At 37.0% G+C, this 24,253-nt stretch overlaps 1 protein-coding gene across 11 annotated transcripts in view; it reads left to right on the forward strand.

Annotated features, from left to right (window-relative positions):
- Positions 1 to 24,253, forward strand: part of EYA4 (EYA transcriptional coactivator and phosphatase 4) — a 143,931-nt gene that overhangs the window by 90,691 nt on the left and 28,987 nt on the right. For 9 of the 11 annotated variants that reach the window (XM_041423867.1, XM_041423868.1, XM_041423869.1 and 6 more), the window contains 8 exons: positions 4,772 to 4,896; positions 6,032 to 6,100; positions 11,020 to 11,112; positions 16,770 to 16,836; positions 18,771 to 18,913; positions 19,055 to 19,198; positions 20,054 to 20,133; positions 20,524 to 20,704. In XM_041423867.1, coding sequence (XP_041279801.1) covers positions 4,772 to 4,896; positions 6,032 to 6,100; positions 11,020 to 11,112; positions 16,770 to 16,836; positions 18,771 to 18,913; positions 19,055 to 19,198; positions 20,054 to 20,133; positions 20,524 to 20,704 — 902 coding nt within the window. The remainder of the gene's footprint in view (positions 1 to 4,771; positions 4,897 to 6,031; positions 6,101 to 11,019; positions 11,113 to 16,769; positions 16,837 to 18,770; positions 18,914 to 19,054; positions 19,199 to 20,053; positions 20,134 to 20,523; positions 20,705 to 24,253) is intronic. The other 2 variants (XM_041423873.1, XM_041423865.1) reach the window with 2 other exon arrangements.

Genomic DNA, 24,253 nt, shown 5'->3' on the forward strand with positions numbered 1-24,253 from the left:
GTAAGGGAAATGGAGAAAAAAACCCATTAGTCCACTTGTCTTCAAAACAGTGTAGTTGATCTGAGAGCTGATACCCTTAGGAAAAAGATTTAGCCAAGTTTGAACAGTTCTGTTATCCAACCTTCCTGTTGCACTAAAATTTAATTTGAAATAAAGGGAAAGTTTGCTTAATTTCAGAACCTCCAAGTTGGCTGATAACTTAAATGGACAAGACTCCACATTTCTGTGAGAAAGTATGTAGTGTTTAAGAATTGGTGTTACAACAGGAGGGATACTAGAAAAGCAGGAGTGAAGCTAAACTAACAATAATAGTAATAATAATAATAGTAGTAATAATAATAATAAGATACATTTTTGCCTCAGTGAAGTTTCATGAGGTTCTGGTAAAGAAATGTATGTAGCGAATTTCCTATCAAAGGATTTTAAATACTTTAAAAATAATTTATGATTATTTACAAACTAAACTAAATAATTCAATTTTAAATAACCTCCATCTAGTCCTTCTTTCAGTTCTCCTGTCATTTGGATTTGCTTCAAATTCTGTACAAAGGAAATGGTATTTTGAAATGTTCTGGTTAGGCTGGGATTTGAAGTTCTTTGTTTTCTTGTTAGAATATTTATTATTTTATAAATATTTGATAAATTATTTCATATTTTGATCTTGTTGGTAACAAAAGTTTGAACTGGATTATGAAGCAAAAGTTTCCATTTTAAAACATCATCTCTTTCAAGAAAATTCTATAAATAGGTTCTACTTGTAGAGTTAATAAATAATCAATGGAGTTAGAAGCTGTGGAAGGACCCAGCTCTTCATCCACTTTAATAATAGTTGAACTGGAAAGGTAGATGGATAATACAGTTATAGCAACCCAGATTTTCTGAAAATTAATTTTATGTGTGCTGCAGAAAGCAGTGCATAAATGAATAGGTGATCATAATGAAGGCAAGGAAATTTAAAAACAACTGTAGGAGGAAGACTTGGGCTTTTTGCCTTTAAAACAACACAAGTGTAAGTTATACAGAAATAGAGAGATGCAGTTGTCACATGGGGCAATCATAATCAGTCCTACTTACACCTTCTGTGCAAGGCTGGGTTATGGTGCTGGGCTGTGCACTCTGGTGGTCTGGGGTGGGGCACAAGTTCTGCTCATCCACACTTCTAAAGATGGGACAGAACAGGGTGGAATTTATCTCTTTGGATGCTGTTCCTTAATTCACTTCCGAGCATAGGCTAACCCTTAAAAAGGTGTAACTTCAAGCTGGGGAACAGAATATGCTGTAATGGGGAAGGTCCACAATCCCCACACGGATATATTTTTGATTCAAACCTTTTTCTGCTGGGTAGGGTTGTCCACAGGTTGGAGTTAAAGCCCACTGATATCTGGGAGACTGTTCTGTGGCATGGGATGTTTTAGAGACTTTTCCAGTAAGCCTCTGAAATGATCCAATAAGTGTGTGTAAATAGCAACTTTCAAAGACTTTAAGCACAGTCAAAGCAGAATAAAAGACAAATCTGTCTTGCCAGGTTTCAGGTTTTTGCTCAGAAGCTGGGAATAATGCAAACCTTCTTCAAACAGTCAAGACATAATTAAAACTTATTCTTATCCAATCCATTTCCTGACAAAATATATCTTTTTATACAATGTAGAATTTTACTTAATTATTCTAAAAAGCAGTTTGAGACATTGTAGGAACAGAAAAACAAAAGCTCAGTTATGTGCCTGGCAGAGAAACAAAATATGTAAAATAAAATTATACAGTGTAGTTTTCTAAGCACCTTTAACAATAAACTTTATTCCACCTAAATTGGAACACACTGCATTTACTAGAAAGCAGTCTTTACTAAATAGGTGCATAAACTTAGAAGTATTAATTAGTCCTTCAGAGATTTCTTTCAAACTTTTTTTTGTGCAGGAAAGCACATACTGAACCTGAACCTGCTTCTGATTAAGTCAGTGAAAGCAGGACTCTGATAAACATTTAGTTTGACAAAATGAATTCAAGATGTTGGAATTATTTTGTCCATTTTACTAAGCTTTTTTCCTGAATCCTCCATTCACTGGAAGATAAGATTTTAGTAAGTGTTACATCTTCCTGAGAAAATTTCAGGCTAAAGGTAAACTAAATATATCCAGAAATGTGAATTGAATTATATGTGTTACACAGAAGGCAACATGTGCACTTCTGTAAATAAATCACATAGGGATATATTAAAGTAATCCCTGTACTTGTTCACACAGGATGGAGCACCCAGGATAATACAATGTATACACATGGTTTTGTGAAAATTTTATTGGTTTGGATATCCTTTTTATTCTTAATGGACTACCAATAAGTACAAGATGTCCTTTACTCCTGCAGAAAAAATGTCTATTTGTGAAGGCACTACTTTAAAAATACTTCTAGTTAATTAACTTGCCATGTCTGCGGATGAGATGTCATTTTTGTTACAGAAAATAAATTAGGGCGATAAAAATACTTCCCTGCACAGAAGCTGTCGTGCTCGTTTGGAACAAAAAGTATTCATTTTACAAAATTTGATTGTTTATATTCTTTGCCAAGAAAATGAGAGTTAGTGGACCTAATTTTCTGGTTTAAAAAAGGTCTGATTTGATTAGGAAAACCTGATTCATTTGACTGTGAAAAGTGCTTAAAATGGATACTTCTTAAAAAACCAGATAGGTAAACCAGTGATTTTGCTTCTAAAATGCTGCTTAAGTGCATCTGTAGCAATGACATATGCCTGTCTGAAAAGAAATTGTTCTAACTTTCATGCAAACCAAGGGGAAAAAAGCAAGTGTAAACCATCTAAGCTGGATCTGCCCATTAGGTATCTGTGTGCTGATCGTACTTCAACAGGAAATCATGATATTTAAAACTGCCAAGTGAACACGTGGGGAGCATTACGCTGTATATGCAATGAAACACACGTTGTTTATTTTGTGTAGCATTCTTCTGCTCCCTTAAATACATACAAGATGGAAACCCATAGACTTTTTTTAACCTTTAGCTGCTATACTTATACAGAAACTGCTCAACAAAACGTGGCAGACTTGTAAACAACCTGAGTTCATTTTATTTAATCTAACACTGATCACATTTCCAGTAGACAATAAATATAATGCACTGCTGACAGATGTGTAGAAATGTATACACAATTTGATGAAGAAATCAGGTTCAGTGCAGTTAAAATCTCAGTTTATACCTTTGCATTTCCTTGAATATAGCTGTAAAATTCTTACCCACTGATGCATGGCCTGTAGCAATACCAGTTTTTTCCTGCTCTTCCAGAGTGCTGCTGGGCAGGCTATCCTACCAATGGCTTAGCCAGTGCATCTCATTGTTGACTGAGGCATTTATTTGAGTGAATGGGATTCTTTGCTTCATGTGGCTTTGGATAAAGCTTCCATTTATTTTCCCAGTTGAGATAAAGTATTTCCTATGTTTTCTCGAATATATTCAAGACATGAAAGCTCTGAATCTTTGTCTTGGGTTAAATGAATATAATGTGAGGGAGTAAATAATCCAGGAGATCAGCAGCATTAGGAGTGCAAAATTCGGATAATTTCTAATAAAATTTCATTTTCTGGAGGGGAAAAAATCCAGATTCAGCCAGAAGACCCATATTTGATGGAAAGGTAGTGGAGTTTTGTTTGTTTGTTTTTCCACAGAGGAGGATCTGTGGAGCACAGAAGATAGGCAGTTTCAAAGTGAAACATGAAATAAATTCTTACAATGTTGAGTGTTGCCCTTAATGATTTGCCATTGATTATCCTGGTCAGAATATGAATACCTGGGAGCTGTTGTTACTGAACCATTCCAGCTGTTCATCTCTTTCCTCTCCATCTCAGCCTTCTACAATGTTAATAGGGCTTTCACATCCTCTGTAAGTCAATCTTTCTGTTGGCCTTTGGAGTATACATATGGTAGATCATTCTCTTGTTACACGTGGGTTGGCAACGTTGCTTCTATATAGCAAAATTGTTTCTCTGGGGGAAAAAAATCAGTGTAATTAATATATAAATGAAGAAGGAGTAGGCAAGCACAGACTGCAAATTGGGTTGCAATTACCGGTCTAACAAGAAATGTTCCTTGTCTGCTCTGTCTTTGTCTGGAAAGGCAGATCTGTTGTCACTGCATGAAAGCCATCTGCAGGCCCCCAGTGTAACTGCGAGGCTGGAACTCATTGCAGCCTAAACCCACTTGAAATTTTGCAAGCTTCACAGAAATTACACAGAAGAAAACAAGTATCAAGAGATCCAAGAAGAATATACACATTTGTAGGAGTGAAGAATTTTCCAGATGTGCACAAAAGTTCTGTTCATTCACTTGTATGGGCTGTTCCTATAGTTCAGTGTGGATGCAGTAACTGCTGGTGGTTGGAATAGAGATAATGAGAGGCAGAAGTTCCTGTTTCAGCTTTCTTATGCACAAATTCTGTGGTGTGTTTCAGGGGAATTTTCATTAGCCCATGTCACTTCATAATATCTAAAGGAAGAGTGGAAAATAAAGGCATTGTTGCTGTTAACTACTTTCCTAGGTTTGGTAAAAAGCAAAGATGTCAAAGGAACCTGCACTGATTTGTTAATCTGGATGCATTGCAAACTCTCCATATAAAAAAAAAAAAAAAAAAAAAAAAAAATTTTTTGAAAAATCTGGGTGCATTGCAAACTCTCCATATTAAAAAAAAAAAAAAAAGTTATTGTAGAAAAAGCAGATTATTTTGGATACTGTCACAATGCATTAATACTGTCACCTTGTTTTTTAACAGGTCTATGGAAATGCAGGATCTAGCCAGTCCTCATAATCTTGTTGGAAGCAGTGATGCACCAGGTAGTTCCAAACTGGATAAATCTAATCTCAGTAGCACATCAGTCACAACAAATGGAACAGGAGGTAAGTATAAGACACAGCTGGCACACAGAAAGTTTTGGATAGCTTTTAGTCATATGCATTTTTTACCATAATTTCAAGAATGACCATATACCCATTTATAAATCCATCAAGAATTATGAAAAATTGGCAGTCATAGAAGTGTAAATTTCTAATTCCAATATCACTTCTTTGATTTGCACCAACTGAAGTAAGAGGCAGAACTGAAACAAAGTGCAAAGATGAAATAAGGAAAAATTTGAAATGGTTGATTTGAACACAGTGTTAAATGTTTGCTTATACCTGTTGGTAACTTACAAAATTAATTGTATTTTCTGTGTCACACTTCCTTGATGAGTAATAATTTACTCTTAGACCCTGAGTTACATGCACTTACGTTAAATTAAAATCATTACCAAGAAAAGTGCATCAAAATTAGACTTAGGAAATATGAGGGGTTTTTTTTTTTTTTGCTGATGAATTTAATTTCTTGGGAGGTAATGAAAGTTTGTAATAAAGAGATTGTTACATTTTCCTCAGCAGTAACTGGTCATTACTGCTGTAGGTGATACTGTAACACTGCCATGCAACTGCAATACAGATATTCCAATGCTTTCAGATGACCAATTCTACCACAGCAGTGGGAGGCAGGGTGCCACATTCTGAGGTGCAGTCCGTGAAAATGACACCATGGATATGAGTCAAGCTAGAGTTCTTTCTTTAGAGTTTATACATTACTGTCTATTTTAACAGTTGGTACTAAGAAATTTTTTTTTGCTTGTTCTTTCTGGCCAGGTACAGCATTTTATTCACTTACTCTATTTAAACAAAAGTCTGTTAATGTCAATAACAAGTGGATGTGCCTGGGAGAGTAACTGAGCTTTGCAAAGGGCTGAATCCTATTTTTGAACAGAATCCTTATTCCAGCATAAAAAGAAGAGAAAACTTCCAGCATGCTATTAAAGAACAATAGTAACTGGATGCCTCTATATTATACAACATGCATAAATAAACCAGTTAAAATAATACTGACAAAACCAATACAGTTCAGTTAAAAGGCTTGACCTAAAGTGCCAAAATACTGCTTTGCCTTAAAGACTATTCATTTACACTGAACAGACATTGGGAGAATGAACTGTTGTACCATTCCTGTTCTCAGGAGACAACATGACTGTGTTAAATACTGCAGACTGGTTGCTGAGTTGCAGTACTCCCTCCTCTGCAACAAGTATGAGAGGCCCTGGTACAGTGCATGCGTGTGCGGTGTGTCTCCACGAGTGCTGTGTGACATCTCTCTCCATTTGCTCTGGTCTTATGCAGTTTGAACGTTCTCCTGGGGTTCCCCCTCACCCTGAGCATTTTTTCCCTACCCTTTCTCAAAGGCTTTTCCCACAGCCAGAAAACTGTTAGGAAGTTGCAAGAAGCAGTTACCTTACCATGCTTGAAAGTCATTTAATGAGCATGGAGAATTTAACCCGCTTATAATTAGCTTAGCTGTCTACATGCTCTGAGTGACTGGGATTGACTCGTGGTGTTCAGCATTGCTGGGAATTGCCAGTAGTCAGCATTGGTGGAAATCAGACCGATGGAATTTTCACAGAATGCCCATTTGCTTTTCTTTTGTTTTTAAATAAAGCATTGCATGATTACCTGAGCACGAGTCAAGGTTGACAGTATTCTTACTCCTACGAAGACATTCATTATTAATCAAAGCTTATGTCTAATGTACTGCCACATGTAACTTGCCACTTTACAAAATTTTGGCCAAATTTTCCAAGCTGTTGTTTTCATTTATGAGTTTCCTGACATGTATTATTAATTGTCAGAAGTTGTAAGAATTATAATAACTCTATATGTGGCATCGTTACAGTACATATGGAATTAATCATAGATGTAGACATGCATCACTATGTTTCTCTACAAGTTATTACACAGGTGCTTAGGTTGTGCAGGCTTGGACTAAAGTTAGGAAGACTTCAAAAACTTGTTCTTTTAAAAAAATCCCTCAGAATCAGCTTGCCATTTGTAAAACATATATGCAAAGAAAATGTACAAAAAAAAAAAAATTGAATTGAGCACAAAAGATCATTTGCACTAAAATAAGTTCCATTTGAATGCTCATGATGAATGACAAGATTTTAAGTTTAAAGAAGATTAAGATAACTCAATCTTAGCTGTCGCCTCTTTTATCTGTTCAGCATGTTCAGGTAAATGTGGAAGGTAACAATTTAAGTACTAGTTATTAGTTGTGAGGAAATACAAGGTGTTAGCTGTATTAAATCTAATTTTCCATAGGCAGTAGAATATTTAGAATTGTGCTTCTGGTTGAGTATATTCCCAGGAAAACTCTTAAGACTTGCTAAAGGAAAGAAGAAAATCATTCCTGTGAGAAACTCTGTGGTTTATTGTTTTACATGATCTTTTAAAATCAGATTTGTTTTGCTGTAACTTCTGTTGTGCTTGCTTGTCCTCTTTCATGCATAGTATTAGCACCTCTTCCCCCTAAAACTCAGTCCTCAACATAGAGGAATGCTGTAGAGAAAATAAAAAAGTGATCAGCAGAATAGCAGTCATTTTGATCTGCTAAGTCCTTTCATCAAGGTCTATTGCAGAAGCTGTTTCTTGTTGGGAGCTGTATTCTGAGTTAGCCTTAAAACAATGAAGTTTGGACAAGATCCCTGGAGGTCATTTGGGCCAAGAACTGCTCAGAGCAGAGCCAACTTTGCTGTTAGATCATATCGCTCAAGGCAGCATTGAATTTTCCTCCTACATCTAATTGAATTTTTCCCTTAGTGCAGCTTGTATCTGTTCCCACCTGTTGTTTCCCAGGGCACGTTTTGAGGTGAGTGTGCCTTTGTTCTTTGTCATCTTTGCACCTTCCCATTAGATAGCTGTAGGCAGCAATTAGCTCTCCCCTCAGCCTCCTCTTCCTAGGACAAAACAAGCCCAGCTTCTTGTGTCTCCTTGTACACCGCGTGCCCCATCACCTGATGATGTAGCTCTACTCTGTCACTGTGTTGTCATGGTCTAAGCCCAGCTGGCAACTAAGCAGCACACAGCTGCTTGCTCTATCCCATCTGAAAACAGAACTGCTAGCAGCACTCAAATGTATTTCCAGTTAGAAGTTGCTTTTCATTTTACTTTCACTCTTTCAATACATTAAACAACAACAAAAATAAAAATTAGTTATCTTAAATTGATGCTGGAATATTTTCTTTTTCTTTTGTTAGCTTTGTGCCTTTTCCCTTCTTTATGTAATGGCATACAACATAAGGAAAAATAGGTAATAGTAAAAATCTCCAGCTACACTGAGGAAGGACCTTGATGAATTCCTTACTGTCATGAAATCTGAATGCAAAAAAGTAGAACTGTTTAAAGTCAAGCACATATAAAAACAATTTCTATAAGTATTTTCCAACAAATAGTGCCAACATAATGTTTTTCCTCAAGTTAAGTGCAGGAGAGAGTTTCTTTTGTTTTAGATTATTTGCTCGACAGGGAAAGTAAAAAGATCGTGTCTATTCATGCTGATGGCAGTGCAGTGCGGCTGGCATTAACCAGAACTAGACGCAATTCTAAAGCAAACATTTCAATTCATGACTGAAGTTTCTGTTCAGTTAAACACATACTGTCTCCTTGGATGCAATACTGAACATTTGTAGCTCACTATGGACAATAGTGAAATACCTTCTTGAGCAAAAAGAGATAAAGGTACTAAAAAGTTCTTTTTTCATGTGGGTAGATGCCCAGACTTTGCAGAAGTACATAGAGGCATCCATACGCAGTAATCATCAAATAAATTAATTTAGATACTTTTGATACTTCAGGCAACTATACATGTTCCAGGTGACTGAGAGGTTTAGTGGAGGCCATAATTTTGTGACAAATTACCCTTGAACGTTTTCTTGATATGTTTTTTACTGATATGATGAAAATAAAATCACATCCTTCTCAAATAATTATAGAAATGGGAATGCCTGATTACTCTATTGCTCTTAAGAATTAATTTTTTTCATTTTGGGTTGTTTTTGTCACAGCTTTTTTTTTTTTTTTTATTGAAAATATAATAGCTAGCAAAATGAGGAGTGCATGACAGCTTGAAAAGATGTGGCTAAAATTCTTCCCCAATGACTCCATATTGAATTAATATCCTGCTGCTTGCAGGGAGACTATTTGGACATGGTAGTTTTCTGGAAGAGAAACAATAATGAAAGAGAAACAATAATTCAAAAGACACACATTCAAAAAGTTTTTAATCTCAGAGAATAGATGGAGAGATACAGCTGTGTAACTGAAACCAGAAGCTATTACTTGGTTTGTTTGGCACTGGTGCACTGGTAACGCTGCAGGGCACTCTACCAGTCACAGAGAAAAATGCATCCCAATTTCTCCTGCTTGATCCAAACAGGTGTCCCTCTGACTTCAGCACAGGTCACTTGTACAGTTGTAGACATCAGCAGCATCCCATGTGACTTCCTGAAGTAAGATCCATTAGGGAGTGTGACTGGAAATGGGATGTGATTTTGTAGGCGAGGTAGCTCACACAGGGCTTGTCGCAGGCAGCTTTACTGGTGGCTGTGCAATTCCTAATGAGCAGCTCACGGTGCTCACAGGCACAGGAAAGAATAGCAGAATGGGTCTGTAGGTGTTGTTCTGCACATTTTTTCTACAAGGAAACTAAATCCTTTATTTATCTCATGCACTGCCTTTTCCTTTTCAGACTGTATGAGGGACAGTGAGCTTGAGGGCAGCTCAGGTCATACTTGGACTGAATCAGCTTCTGGAAGTTCCTCTCTGTCTCAGCTAAACGTAAAGGGAGATTAGTAGGCACCTTTTATACGCTTGATTTAGGTGACTTGAATCTGTGCCATAGTTTTAAAATACATTGCCAGCTCAGAACATGAAATTCCCCCCTTTCCCTTGCTGTTGCCAGTGCGGTCAAACGTGGATGCAGTGATGTTGACAGATGAGAGCTTTGGTCAGCTTAGCTGAGGCCTCTCAGAGGCGTCAGGTAACCAGCTGGCAGAGAACGCCTTTCCTTGGCGTATGTTAGACCTGCTGGGGGGCTCTGCCAGGCTGGCTGTCACTGCAAAGGCTTCTTCACAAATCCCAGGCTGTGCCCTTGGAATTTGGATACCTGCATGCAACTGTGGTGGTTGCCTGTGCAGGTCTTCATTGCCTCTTCACTCTGTGGCCCTGGGCACCAGCCTGTGCTATCCATAAGCATGTGATGAGTGTCCACGCCCAACCCTAACTGACCTCCATGAAAAAATTGCATTAATATGTTGAGGCTTTCATGTTTTCCGGTCAGATAGGCTAATAGGAGCTGCAGTGCATTCTCTACTGCTGTTTCTTACCACATCAATTGGATGGGTGGTTCCCAAATTCCATTACAAAAGTCCATGCCAAATCTTCTGCCCATTAACTTACTTAATTACAAAAATTTGTATTGCCTCTGTGGTGCTTTTTGTGCTTTGAGGTACAGCTTGGATGGTAAGACTACATGATGATCCCTAAGAAATAAATTTGAGTTCAGAGTAGACTAAACTGTTTGGTAGCCTCTGATTAAGAAGCTGACTTGTCACAGCTGCCATTTGTGTCCTACTCTAGTTCTTTGGCTTTTTTGCTTTTTTTTCTTTTAAATTTCTCTCTTCAATTATGAAAAATTGCTTGTTGGTGGCCTAGCTCAAAAAGGCCCACACAGACTCTGTAAAAGGGAAGGGGAAAGGCAATGTGCTGGCACTGTGAAATTTCCTTCTGTATTATCATGAAACCATATTATAATTGTTTTACTTGTCAGGCAAAACTATTTTTGTTATGTGCTACATCCCTTGACAGCTAATGTTTCCTTCCTCCATGCTACTCTTAGGATATTGTTAGAATCAATTAAATTTATGTTGAAATCTCCCCAGAAGATATTCCAGTTGCTAAAACCAATAGCTGGATGAATGCACAGGTACAGAGCTGTATAGATAAATGGGCATTCCTGTCAGATTCCTGTCGATTGTCTCGGTGTGGTGCTAGAGCAAAGGTTGAAGCTGTTGCACGTGTGCTTGTTTGAGCTGGACTACCACTAGTGAGACTGGCATGAGGACTCCAGTGCAAATCTAGAAGTAAAATCTCATGTCTACTTATTCTTCTATGTAGTGTCTCTTCTTGCAGTCAAAACAGAACCCATGAACAACAGTGAAACAGCAACAACAACTGGAGATGCATCGCTTGACACTTTCACTGGGTCAGGTAAAGCCATAATAAAATGATGTTTTGTTAGATGCATATTAATGCAGCATTTGATAACCATCACTAATGAACATTTGCATGGAAGCAGTCTTTACAAAGCTACTATAAAATGTTGTAGTATTTTATACCTAATAACAATAATAATAATAATAATAATAATAATAGAAATAAGAATAGCTTTTCCATTTTTGTAAATGCAACTCAGCAGTTTATGTGAGGTGTGATCTTATTCAGCAATTTATGTGAAGTGTAATCTTAAAGAATGCCTAATAATTATGCCTAAGACCACTGCTGTTTGCAAAAGTCTCAAAATAATACTGTTGTTATGGTACTGTAGATCTTTTTTTTCAGAGTTAGTCTTGTATGATACTAGAAAAAAAATGGGATTGTAACAGCCATGCTAATTTAAGCAGTTTCAAATCTTAAGGTTTATACCTCAGTGCTAATCCTTTTACTCCCATTTAGTTTAAACAGTGACCAGATTGCTGTGTTAGTCTCTTTCCACTGGGTTGAGCTACTTTCTTTCCAAGAAAATGGTTTTACTTTAAATAATCATAGGCTTCAATTGCTTCTCAAAAAATTCAAACAGTGGTTTAAGTAGATCCCTATAAATTATTAAAATGTGATGAACTCTGGAAAAGTACAGAGAATCAGCCTTCTAATCATTAAGTTACATCCTGCTAATAATAATATTAAAAAGGAGAGGAGGGAGAATAAGTTTTGCATATGGAAATATGAGTTCAGTAATGGTCTGACTGAAATGAAACACCAAAGCCACGAATCACCACTCCACACTGATACCACTGTTACTTTAGTAGACTTAAGTAGTTAAGCCCTATTTAAAATATTTTGGAAATCACAATGTTTCTGTGTAATGAATCAGTTAAACCCAAAAGTTAATTATTCAGAAAAGTATTTATAACTAATTTAATGTATGAAGAAAAAGTTTTTGTGAGATTTAAAGCATTTACTATTTCTGATGACAAAAATGTCCGCATTTTAATTTTCATTGTCCTCATTATAATTATACTGAGAGGAACCTCAGCCTAAAGGCTAAAAAGTTCCATAAAAATTAAATAGTCTGGGCTAAAATTTAGCTTTTCTTTTTCACTCTGTTTTCATTCAATGCTAAAATTTTATTGGTAATGATGAAACCATAAAATATCCAACTCTATATATGATTTTTTCATTGTCGGTGAAGTTTTATCATCTTCTGCCATATATTTAAGGCAGATGAGTTTTATTCTATGGCTAAGGCAACATTGGAGTGCCAAGAATTGCAGCCTTCAGCTCAGGTTTAGATAGCTAAGTAACAGCTTGATTTCCCCAGGTGCCACTCAACCATCAGCTTCCACTGACTTCAAAAGAAGTCTTGAGATATCTACACTTTGGATGTTTGGAAAGTTGGTGCCTCAAAAAAAAAAAAGATTAAAAAAGGCAGGAATTTGAGCCTTGCATAATCCTTTTTTGCCTGTTAGCCACCTGCGCACTCAAAAGAAATAGGAACCTGATTCTCAATTTAGTGCACAAACTCAAGCAGTAAATGAGTACGGTCATTCTCAGTGGGAAATCAATAGTCTGCCTGTCTGGGTGACGTGCAGTCTTCATCATCAGAGCGAGACACAGAGCTGCCCTGATAATGCACTCAGCCTTTCATAAGGATTGAATATATTACTTTCGTGCGTGCCTTTTACTTGTACTCCAAAATCAGACAATTTTTTTCCTCTAATTTTCCTCTAATTTTAATTTAAAGAGCAGTAAAAACTCAGCAAAATCAGGATTTCTCTTGAGTTTTTAGCCGAACTGCTTAGTTGGGAAGTTTAGTGGGTTGCCAAACACAGTAAATGCTGACTAGTAGACAGATGTAGTTTCAAATGAGCCACCTGTGACTGAAAAATACGTAGCAAAGCCCAACACTGAACAGTTTGTTTTTTCCTGAAAATGAAGGACATATATGTGTTATTCCCAGCTATGACAAAGTCATAATACCAGCACTTCTCTGTATTTTTTGAAATGAGACATGGGTAAAAAGAGAACTGGTGCTAAGATGCATTTGAGAGTCTGCCATGCAGAAATCCTTTCCTGCAAACACTCTACACATTAAAATTGATTTCCCTGCTCTAAAGGCAGTCAAAACATGTGACCTGTGCTGGAACTGAGCAGAAGGTTCAACAAGCCATGTGGGGTGTAAAGGAGTCATCTCTGTCCCTAATGACCAGCTGTATGTGATGGTCAAACAGCTTGTGTCAGGTATAGGACAGGAGAGACAGATTAGACTTCACAGAAAACTGATTCTGTGATCTGTTCATTGAAAAGGTAAGGCACACAGCTCTCTCTTGAATTTAGAGTGGCATTTCTCCTGGGATTGGCAAGGCCCTGTTGAGAGCTGCAGCCCACGTGTTGCAGCTCATGCTCAGGACCGCAGTTCCCCTGTGCTGGGGAGCTGCCCCTGGGAGAGCCTGTGCCTCTGGGCATGGGTTAGCCAGGTGAGGAGTCCCATCGTGCACACCCCTTCCTCCTCCTTCGTCTTCAAAGAGGAGCAGTCGATAATTAATGTCCTCGGTTTGCAGCTCTGTGATTCTGCAGCACACTCCCACTGGGGTGGGCGTTCACGGGACTGGGAGAGGGGTACAGCCCTTAACCTAGAGTTTCATGCACTGTGAATTTGCTGCAGCTGCTGTACTGTAATGCTGTGTATATATTGCTTACAATAGTGGATTAATTTGAGTAGTGTTTTATCATTTTAGTGTTCTCATCATTTTTATTTAGTATTTATTACACACAGGGCATAGAATACAGTTTACAGATGTAGAAAGCAACTTCTGAAGGCCATGGAGGTGAAGTTAGAGAATGTCACTGCTGTTTAACCTACATTTGGTTCCCTTGTGCATAGAAATTGTGATGTTACTTAAATCAGGTCCTTTAAACCTAACCTTTTTGCACACAATTTCCCAGATGTGTAGTGAAAATATACAAAACTCCAGCCCATATTAATATACTCAACCCAACATATGCTATTAAAACAGCTAATGATCATTTAAATCCTCCACAACCACCTTGGCCATTTGAACTAAGAGAGTAACTGGTAGGAGCTGGCTGTCAGCTTGCCCCCTCTGTGAAACAACGTTAATGGGAACTGGAGAGATCAAGGGTCTTATACCTGCCCTGAAGGGCATTCCTCTGGTAATTTCAAGTAGTGAAGTCTTAGGAATATTTGAGTTTTTCAGAGAAGAAACAATTTTGTTTTGGTATGGTTTTTTTAACATAAGCAACACAAAAGAGCATTTAGCCCTGTTCATATAATGCCTACACAAAGCACCACAAAACCCACAGGAACCTGCCTCCACCACCTCCTCCACTGCCAGCAGTCCTCAGAGAAGAGATGTTAGGAGGTATCTCAAGTTTCATAACCCTTAGAATTAGTAGTTTCATCTGTGAGATACAGGTGTGGTCCACAGGCTCCACTCAGTCACAATGTTCTCTTATGATAGGCCTTGCACCCTGAAATGTTTCTCAAACATCTCACAGTGTTTGTCTCACAGGACAAATTGCAGGGACAAGCTACAAAGAAACAACGAAAAGAATGGATTTTTTAGTCTTGCCTCTTTCTCTTCCTTACAACTGGAACGTCAGGGAAAACTGGGGATAAAAACAAAGAAATTTAAAACCAGACACATTCCAAAAGTATTGTATTTTATTTTATTTTATTTTATTTTATTTTATTTTATTTTATTTTATTTTACTTTGTTTTGTTTTGTTTTATATCATTGTCTGAATTTTAAAAAGAAGGTATATGCAGAAAGAATAAAAAGACAGGCAGGACAGTTTTTGCTGAAAAGTATTAGGTTTTGATAGCTCAAGTGATTTAAATGAATAGTAATTAATTTTTTTCTAGTTTACATAAGGTGGAGTGTCATGGTAAATGTGCTTTAACCAAAGTGATTAGTTGATTGAGCTCTCATCCAGCAAATGATCAGACAAAAAAAGCAATATGGCTAAAATAATCCGATAAGCCAATAATGGATCACAAAAGTTCCTTGCCCTGAGAACCACCAAGGTCACTCTGCTGCTATTGCTTTTCTTTAGAAAGGTCACAGCGCTACAACAGGGAAGATTAATTACTCATCAACCCTTAAATAACCAAGAGCATTCTTTGGAGTTCTGTGAACCAGTTACATTGATAGAAACAGCTATAGGTTTGTCAGACTCTGGAGTAGCTGCCTGCACATGTAGCAGATTACTCTAAACCACGGAAAGGCATTCTCAAAAAAACCCTCAAAACCAATATCCCCACAAAATGAAATTTAGCAGATTTCCATTACAGGCAAACCCTCAATATCTTTTCAAACAGCAGCTCTTTTATGAAATCTAATGGCACATGTTTTAAAAGTTATTATCCAGTTCTTTACTTTCAAGTCATACTTAACTGCACATTTTAAAAATAAGTTAATTGTTTTTCTTCTACTGTATTTTCCTTTTAAGTTCTACACATTCTAAATGCATTTAAACTATCTTTAAAAATATGAAGCTCTCTGTGTGTTCAAAGCAGTAGATCTGAGAGACATTAATTAGGGCTGGATGTAGAAATGTATCATGTTTCATAAAATAGTTAGGAACCTAAACCTATTTGTCACTTATAAAATTCTGAATGTTCATTTCTACTACCATTAGGAATAACTCAGGAAGAGGGTACACTTTGAAGTACAACTATGATTGATTAGACTAAAGAAATTCCAGTGCTTCATTGTGTACTACTTTAATCTTTTGAAAAGTGAATGAACAGCAGATGGCCTAATAAAGACACTCTGTATGTTTGCCCAGTATGGATTTGCTCTGAAGGGATTGGTTCAACACTTTAGAGTACATATATTTGGAATACATCTGTCTTAGTCAAGACAGATGGCTAAAGGAAAGGGAAACTTCCAAACACTTGGAATTAATCCAGTGTGAGCACTGCTTCTGGATGAAATTTTAATGGGTTATGGCTATTGTTTTGTTAGCTTTCTTGGAGAATGCAGCTGTGAATAGTATAGATACACACAATTTGGATGGCTACTGAACAGGACTGTTTATGCATACTTTAAAATAAAAATGCTGTTGTTAAGGGTTATCTTCTAATTGGCCTGTTTATAAAGAATGGTAGTTGCTTTCTACTGCTCAATGCAGTATCTTCCATCACCTAAGCTAACTAAAATTAGTCACAAACATAAAAAACATGCTTTTCCTAAACTGAACTTCTTTTTAATGTGAGACTATAAAGGTATGTGTATGTTACTTCAATCCCCTGAAATATGTTAGATCACAAGATTCTGTTTAACTACCCCTTTTAATACAACTTGCAAATTTGAAAGATCAACAGTGTGCGGATCACAGGTAATGTATGAAATACATGCCTCTGCAATATACTCAGAAAAGTGTTAGTCAAGTTGAGAAAGTGTGAACATACCCATGCTAACTAAAGAGTTCTGCACACCAGAGAAAGATTTGGAAATTTTTAATTTTTTTTAAATGTTTTGGTACAGGTGACATCTGCTTCCTTGAAAAGCTGTCCATTTCAATAGGCTTCTCTGTTAATGTTGCTGCTTTAGTTCACACTGTGTGGCTGTGTGGGTCTCATGGTGTTTCTAACTGCTGTACTCTTGTTTTCTGTTTTGCAGTAATAACAAGTAGTGGCTACAGTCCCAGATCAGCGCACCAGTACTCTCCACAGATATATCCCTCCAAGTTAGTGTCTGCACCTCTTCTAGTCTTTCATAGACCTTGGCTGTGGGCAGTTTTGTGGTTTGTTGCAAACAAGTGTTCAGCAGGAGAAACAGAGGAAAAGGAAAATTCTTAAGCCATGGTACTGGCTCCGGTACTGGCTCCCTCTCCAACTTTTTTTTCCTCGTGTGTCTGCAGAGTAAGATTCTGCTTTGTGCAGTATTGCTGCACAAGAAACACCCTTGAATATCAGCACACAACAGAAGTAAAATAATCAGACTATTGCATTCTCAGACATCAGCATATTAACAGCATGTGTGGGGAATATATGCAGATATATTTTGGAGAAGTCAGTTTATATATAGAAATCACAATTGCATGCACAAGTTGCATACTGGGGGGTAACCCTGTCCCTGACCCTTCCAAGGCCAGCATTGCCAAACGCTTCCAAACATTCCACAATCATGAACCACCCTTTCCTTGTTCCTCTCCAATATCATAAGATTTAAAAATCAAATAAATTGGATTAGCTTTTAATCTTATTACTTTTAAGCCAACGGATGTTGTTAGAAATAGAAAATTTCTTCATGCCTTTTTTTTTTTTTGGTGGATGGAAACTGACTCTTGGGCAATCACACAAATCCAAGAGTGGGAACTTTAGGAAGAAACACCAAAGACGTTGTATGAAACTGCTGCAGTTGGCAGCATATTAGTTTGCTTGTCCTGTGATCAGTGTTGTGCACGAGGGTTCTTGATTCCAGTATGCCATCTGTTTGTTTCCATTTATTTGATACAGCTATCAGTGTGACTTTGGTACAGAGGAAACATTGAATCTAAAGATTCAAGAGCTAATTAAGCTTTTTCGAGTTTTTTTTTTAACAAATTTGCAATCTTATGATGATCACCAAAATTTATTAATACAGAGTGTAGGTGCCTGAAGTAAGAGCCATCATTCCAATTTGAACAGGTTTTGGCAAATTATATTAGGTACTTTTGGCCAAATACATTACAAGGTTTAATAGAATTTTCAATCTACTGTTACAATTTTTTGGCGTCTAAATCAATGAGTAATCGTTTTCTGATAGTAAATGCTGCCAACTATACTGAATTAATTAGAAATTAAAAAAAATTAAAAATTGGAATCTGAAATTTAGTCCTGGCTTTTAATGGCCAGGTTTCAGTTAGCGTAATTCAGCAGAGTGTGTTTATTCAACTCTTGGTCCATAAAGTCTTATTTGACTTACAAAACAATCCAAGAAAAATGTTTCTCTGTATATTTTTGCAACTCTGGAGGGCAAAAAAATTTAAACTTGATTTTATTCAATCTCTCTATAAAACCTCAGTGTTCATAAATAAAAGACCATTTTCATTTCCATTCTATTTTCCTAGCCCATATTTTCCGAACATTTAAAGCCCATCTGGTTACCAAAATATTGGTGTCAGTATTTTTTATGCTGATCTCCATGGGTAGGATCCATCTGCCATTGAAGCTAGAGGCTACATGTCTGTTGAAGCAGAACTTACACAGATGACATAATGTACTAGCTTCAACATTCACCTCTGTGTTTCCTCCATTCTTCTAGTCCAAGTTTCCCTCCACTGGATTAAAAAAGTGTGGGGGCTTTTCTAATTGAAATGTTCTGATCTCGGCTGAAAGACGTTAAATCCATATAAAGATATGAAGCAGTGGCACAGCCCACCCAAAAGTGGACACATTAGCTTAAGAATTAAATTGCAGTGATGGGACAGCATAAAATATTCACTGTGCCTTGGGGAATGTGGGACAGAGTGTCTTTCAGCTTATTCCAGTGGGGGATGGAATAAATCCCAGAAGAGGAGCAGTTGGCAGAATAATGAACTGCCTTTGGACATCTTTAAACCTTTTTCTTTACTTTATTGCTTGAATCAACATACAAAGTATTTGTTGCCACAGTAATGCTATTTTTCCTGATATTTAGGCCCTATCCGCACATTCTTTCTACACCAGCAGCTCAAACAATGTCTGCCTATGCCGGACAAACGCAGTATTCGGGAATGCAGCAGCCAGCGGTCTATACAGCCTACTCACAGACAGGACAGCCCTACAGCTTGCCTACTTACGGTATTTGACCACTTCTTACTTCACTTTACCTACAACTAAAAGCAATGCCGACTGGAATGTCACTTTTGCTTTCTCTTTTTTGTTTTCCCAACTGTAACAAAATATTTTAAAGAATCAGTTGAAAATTAATTTCTTATACAGATTTGGGTGTAATGTTGCCAGGCATCAAGACGGAAAGTGGGCTCTCGCAGACCCAATCTCCTCTGCAGAGCGGGTGCCTCAGTTACAGCCCAGGGTTTTCCACCCCACAGCCAGGCCAAACACCCTACTCCTACCAGATGCCAGGTGAGTGGCCACCTCTGCAATTTAAAGCTATTTCTTCCCAGTGCTATTTATTTTAATCATCTGTTACTTCAGATCTGGACATGGAATCAAGTAGGGAAGCAGTCCCTACTTGAGCCTTCTTTTGGATTTTTAGTGGAGTGAAAGCCACTAATTTTCTTCATGGCAGGACTGGAAGCACTTGTTATATTTACTAATATATACAAGTTTATTTTCCTTGTTTTTTTATGTTCCTGAGTGTTCCTGAGGTGTTTCTCCTTGGATTAACATACTTTTTTAGAATTTCTCCTTAATTAATACTTATTCTTTCATTTACTATTCAGTTAATAATTCATTGATTACCCAGTGATCATCGATAACCTATTTTATTTGGATAATTTTTAAGCCTCTCATACAATGGTCAATCTTTTGCATATTACAAACTGCAATGTGAATCGTCTGATTTATGTTGAAAACAAGGACATGCCTCATTACAGATTTATTAAAAACACCCGGATATAGTATTTTGAAAAGGTTTTTGTTTCGCAAACATAACACTAAAGTATGAGAAATTAAGGCAAAAGAGGAAAACAGTGTTTGAGGAGAGGTGAGAATGCAATAAACTGAAAATGCTTTCTAAACTGGTGAGATGACTTACTGCTGATATCTTTCTTGCATGGTGCGGAGAGGAATGTGTGCGTGGAAGTAGTATTTCATTTCTTCTAAAGTTTCATTAAAACATTTTATACTTCTAATGGAAAATAAAAGTGGGTTTTTTTTGTCCTGATTCATCTACATCTTCACATGGAATATTCTAATTAGAATTTTATTTTGATTGACTAACAAGTTCTCACAGTTAATTGTATTTCTTAATTTTAGGTTCTAGTTTCACACCATCGTCCACTATTTATTCAAACAATTCTGTTTCAAATTCTACAAACTTCAGTAGTTCACAACAGGTATGAATATTACCATTTTTATTTTGCCAGTTACAAAAGGACTTATATAACTCCAGAGATAGCATGTTATTTTAATTTAGATCTGTTATGTTGAATGAGACTCACTGTGGTTTAATGCTATTTTCTGTGGAAAATTATCAAAATCTTACTGGAAGCCTAGTTACACATTTTAGCACTTAAATATTTCCAGCTTACCAGTAGTCTTTTAGTAAATATCTTTAAATTAAAAGGCACTAAATATTCTTAAAATTAAAAAAATAAACTAAACAAAACCTTCAAAACAATAGCAAAAGTCATATGACTGTACAGTTAGAAATATTTAATGGGAAAAAATTCACTTACTACTAGTTACTCACTTAATTAAGTGCTCTGATGCATCTGCTGTTTCAGGATTATTCGTCATACACAGCTTTTGGCCAAAATCAGTATGCACAGTATTACTCAGCATCAACATATGGTGCATATATGACCTCAAACAACACGGCTGATGGCACTTCATCATCATCAACCTACCAATTACAGGACTCTCTCCCTGGCTTGACCAGTCAACCAGGTACAGATCTACATTCAGGTGAAAACAATTTTTTGTATTTTATTCGCTGTTTGTATAAAGAAAAGGTTTCCATATTCAGCTTGCATGGATGTTGATATCTTACACTCATGCCTTTCAAAAAACTTTGTCATATAAATCACCCAAAATAAGTTATTTTACTGTTTAGTTAGGAAACTTGTCCAGTTTGTTTGCTAATTAAAGAAATTTTTTTGCAGACTGAGATGGTTGTCTGTATCACTGGCAGTGGGACAGTGCTGTTCCCAACCTACACATTCTGAAGTATTGCTGTGAAGAATTTTAAACAAGATACTGTTTTTCATTTAATTATACCTCAGCCACGCTGGCAAGAGCACATGGGCTTTATTCAAATGTGTGCAAGCCATGCTTGCTAATTAACTAATTTAAGTAATCAAGAATAGAGGAATTAGTTATTAGCACCATAAAAAATATTGTACTGAAGTAGCTGAATTTGCAAGAAGAGCATTATCAGGAGACATGCAGAGGCTCCCTTTGCCTGCCCAGCCCTGCCCTCTTGTGCACAGCCACCACAGCACTGTAGCTGCTACTTGCATTCCTAGGACATCCCTGGAGGGTAGTGGCAGTTTTTAATTCTTCAGCACTCTTAGAGCAGTCTCTTTCAAGGACACCGGCTTCACTCAGCCAGTGTGGGCAGTGTCTGCCGTTTCTAAAAAGACTAACAAACTGGCTTTTGGATTAGGCTCTGAATAGGGGAGGAATTTTTGCTTTAGTCACAAGATCACCTTATTGCATAGATCTTCCTAAAAAGTGCATCAACTTATTGAAAAATACATTAGAAAGTCTAATGTATTTTTGTAATGAATTTGCACAAAGTAAAGGTAACACTGTGGAGAGAAGTGTAAGCAAGGACTCACACATAATATATACTGCTTAAATTTGCTAAAAGTACTGAAATTTTAACTAAATTAGTTGAAACTTTTCCTACCCAGATGTTTTCCTCAGGCTGATTTTTAAAATGTAACAGTGCATGTGTTTGTGGGTGTATGTTTGTGGTGGGGTATGGTTGGATATGGATATGGATATGGATATGGATGTGGTATGGAAGAGTGATGGGGACATACATATTCCCTTGATTTATAATGAAAATTGCAATGTTATTCAGCAGTCTCAGAATGCAAATCTAGGAAGAACCTAAAGGTAATGTGAAATCAAGTGAAATTTCAACAGGTGGAGGATATCTATAGCAGACACAAATCAATGTAAAGAATTTTTAAAAGAGTGTGCAGTGTACTCACAAGTTGCATGTTTTGATAACTGTGTATGTCCTGTGTACTTTCACTTGCTGCTTTGTTATTCCTTCATATTCTTATTTGAGAAAATCAGTTTCCCATGTTGTTTCTCCCCTAGGTGTCTGTTTCCTAGAATGCTGTGTAAATGTATCATGTATTTTTACAAGTACCATTAGTATTGAATAGAGTTGGCAAAAAAAAGAGAAATCTTAAATAGTTTGAACATGTTGAAAAAGTATTCACAGGCTTCACATCTGTGAAACAGTAAAGGTTTTTCTTGGTTGTGGATTGTTTAAGCATATGAGCTTATTCTCTTGTTAAATAGGTTGTGCATTTGAGTTTAACAAATCCGCCCCCGTCTGCTCCTTATTTCTGTGAAGGGTTGCAGTGATCATGCAGCCCTCTGCTGAGAGTGAAACACCCACTTTATGAATGCATGACATGCCTGTGCCCTTCTGTGTCACAGTAAAAATAAATTTCCATTGGTGAGGGGCAGTGTCTTAGAGATCATTTCAGATATCATAGATCATACCGCAGTTCTTTAGCACTCACTGTGTTTGCTTGCTGTCAGACAAGTCCTTAAGACTTACTCCAACAAAAGCCTAAGACTAAACACAGCAAGGCACATAATTCTTCTGGCAACTCTACTAGCTGTTAATTCAAATATCTAATCAAAGCCTCTAGTACTATCTGCACAGAATTTCTCATTTGCATAATAAATCCCCATCAGATCAGGAGTTAATACCAGCTACAATTTTATTTGTTGACTGTGTAAAGAAAATGAGATGAAAATTGAAATAGACTTTACTCCTCTTTCTGCTATTCATGACAAGCAATAAGACACTACAAGTCAGAGGAAAAAAAAAAAAGAAAAGCAGGCCTGTAACGAAGCTGTCTTCTGTCTGCTCTGTCTGGTAAGGATATGTAACAAAAGTCAATCCATAAGGAAAGTATGAAGGGGCTCAGAAACTCATCCATTCTACATTTGTGTAACGCTCAGCTCCTTAAATCAGGGACTTCTCTTCCGAGCTTGCATTGAGCCTGCCTTAAATTAAGATTTTTCAAAATGCATTCATTAGCACAGAGTATTTGTGAGATAAATAGGTGTCTCCTAGAGCACTTCATCTCAAACAGGGATAGCTCAGATGGATGGGAGGTGAGGTCTCAGGAGATAAATACGCTTAAGTATATTTGATGAATACATGAGTACATTTAATCTGGGGCAAATAAAACTCTAGCAGAGAATATAGGCCTGGATAAAAGCTTCTTGTGAAGGCACCTTGCTATCCTATGTCCAGGGTTAGGGGAGGCAAATCACCATAAAATATTAGCTCCTGTTCCATTAATTAAGCTTTCTGGGATGCAGCAAAGCTTAATTTGGTACCCACAATGAAGTAATCTTTTGCAGGTGACTTTGCCCCATTTGCCTTCTCTGGGAGATGGCATTAGGTTTATATTCAGACTGCACAAAATCTTTTTTTCCTTCTTAAGTCATAGAACTGTATTTTAACAAGGAGGAGGGGATATTCACGTCATCTAGCTAGAGGTGGGAAACAATGTCCTGGATATGAAAGACCGCCTCCATTTGCAGTGTGGTGCTGTAATTCCTTTTGTAGCTTGGTGCTGTAATTCCCTGTGCTCTAACTGGAGCTGCTGCAAAGTCTCCACAGCATGAAAAGCTTCATATTGGACAAATGTATGAATATGTATAAGAACAGCTATGATAAAGAGGTCATTCCATATTCTGGTTTTAACGTTTTCCTCCTGTTTTCTTGGATCACTGGCACTGGTCACAGTCCCAGTGGGAAGAGGCTATGAGGTATATTCATTAGGCATGTCTTAAATACTGAAAAAGCTAAAAAATTTCAAACATTGTAATAAAAATTTCTTTCTATTATGAGCTGCAGTAGGAGCTCTTCATGATGGTAATGTTTTCAATACTCTTTGGTACTAGAATTTCTCACATTCTTTTATGTTGCAAGGTTGAATTTTTAATAAGTTTTCATTTTGTCAGCATTGACCTCGTTTCTAAAGCAAACAGAGGATTAGAAAAGTGGTCTTTCTCCTTTAAACTGCTGTAGGTAAAAAGCAAATCAAGTAATTAAGCCTACAGTTGTTTAAAAAAAACAAGCACCACTGACTTCTGCAGTTCTAAAATAGATGCATACCTTGCATTCAAGTAAGAGACAGCTGCTCATTCTGATTTAGAGATTAGTGTAATGAAATAAAGTTGGCTTTAAATATCTAGATTTTACAAGGAACAGCGATTAGTTACAGTACTGATTAACAGATAATTATG

Source organism: Onychostruthus taczanowskii, unplaced genomic scaffold (assembly GCF_017590055.1).
Source record: "Onychostruthus taczanowskii isolate IOZ18803 unplaced genomic scaffold, ASM1759005v1 scaffold8, whole genome shotgun sequence".
NCBI lineage: Eukaryota > Metazoa > Chordata > Aves > Passeriformes > Passeridae > Onychostruthus > Onychostruthus taczanowskii.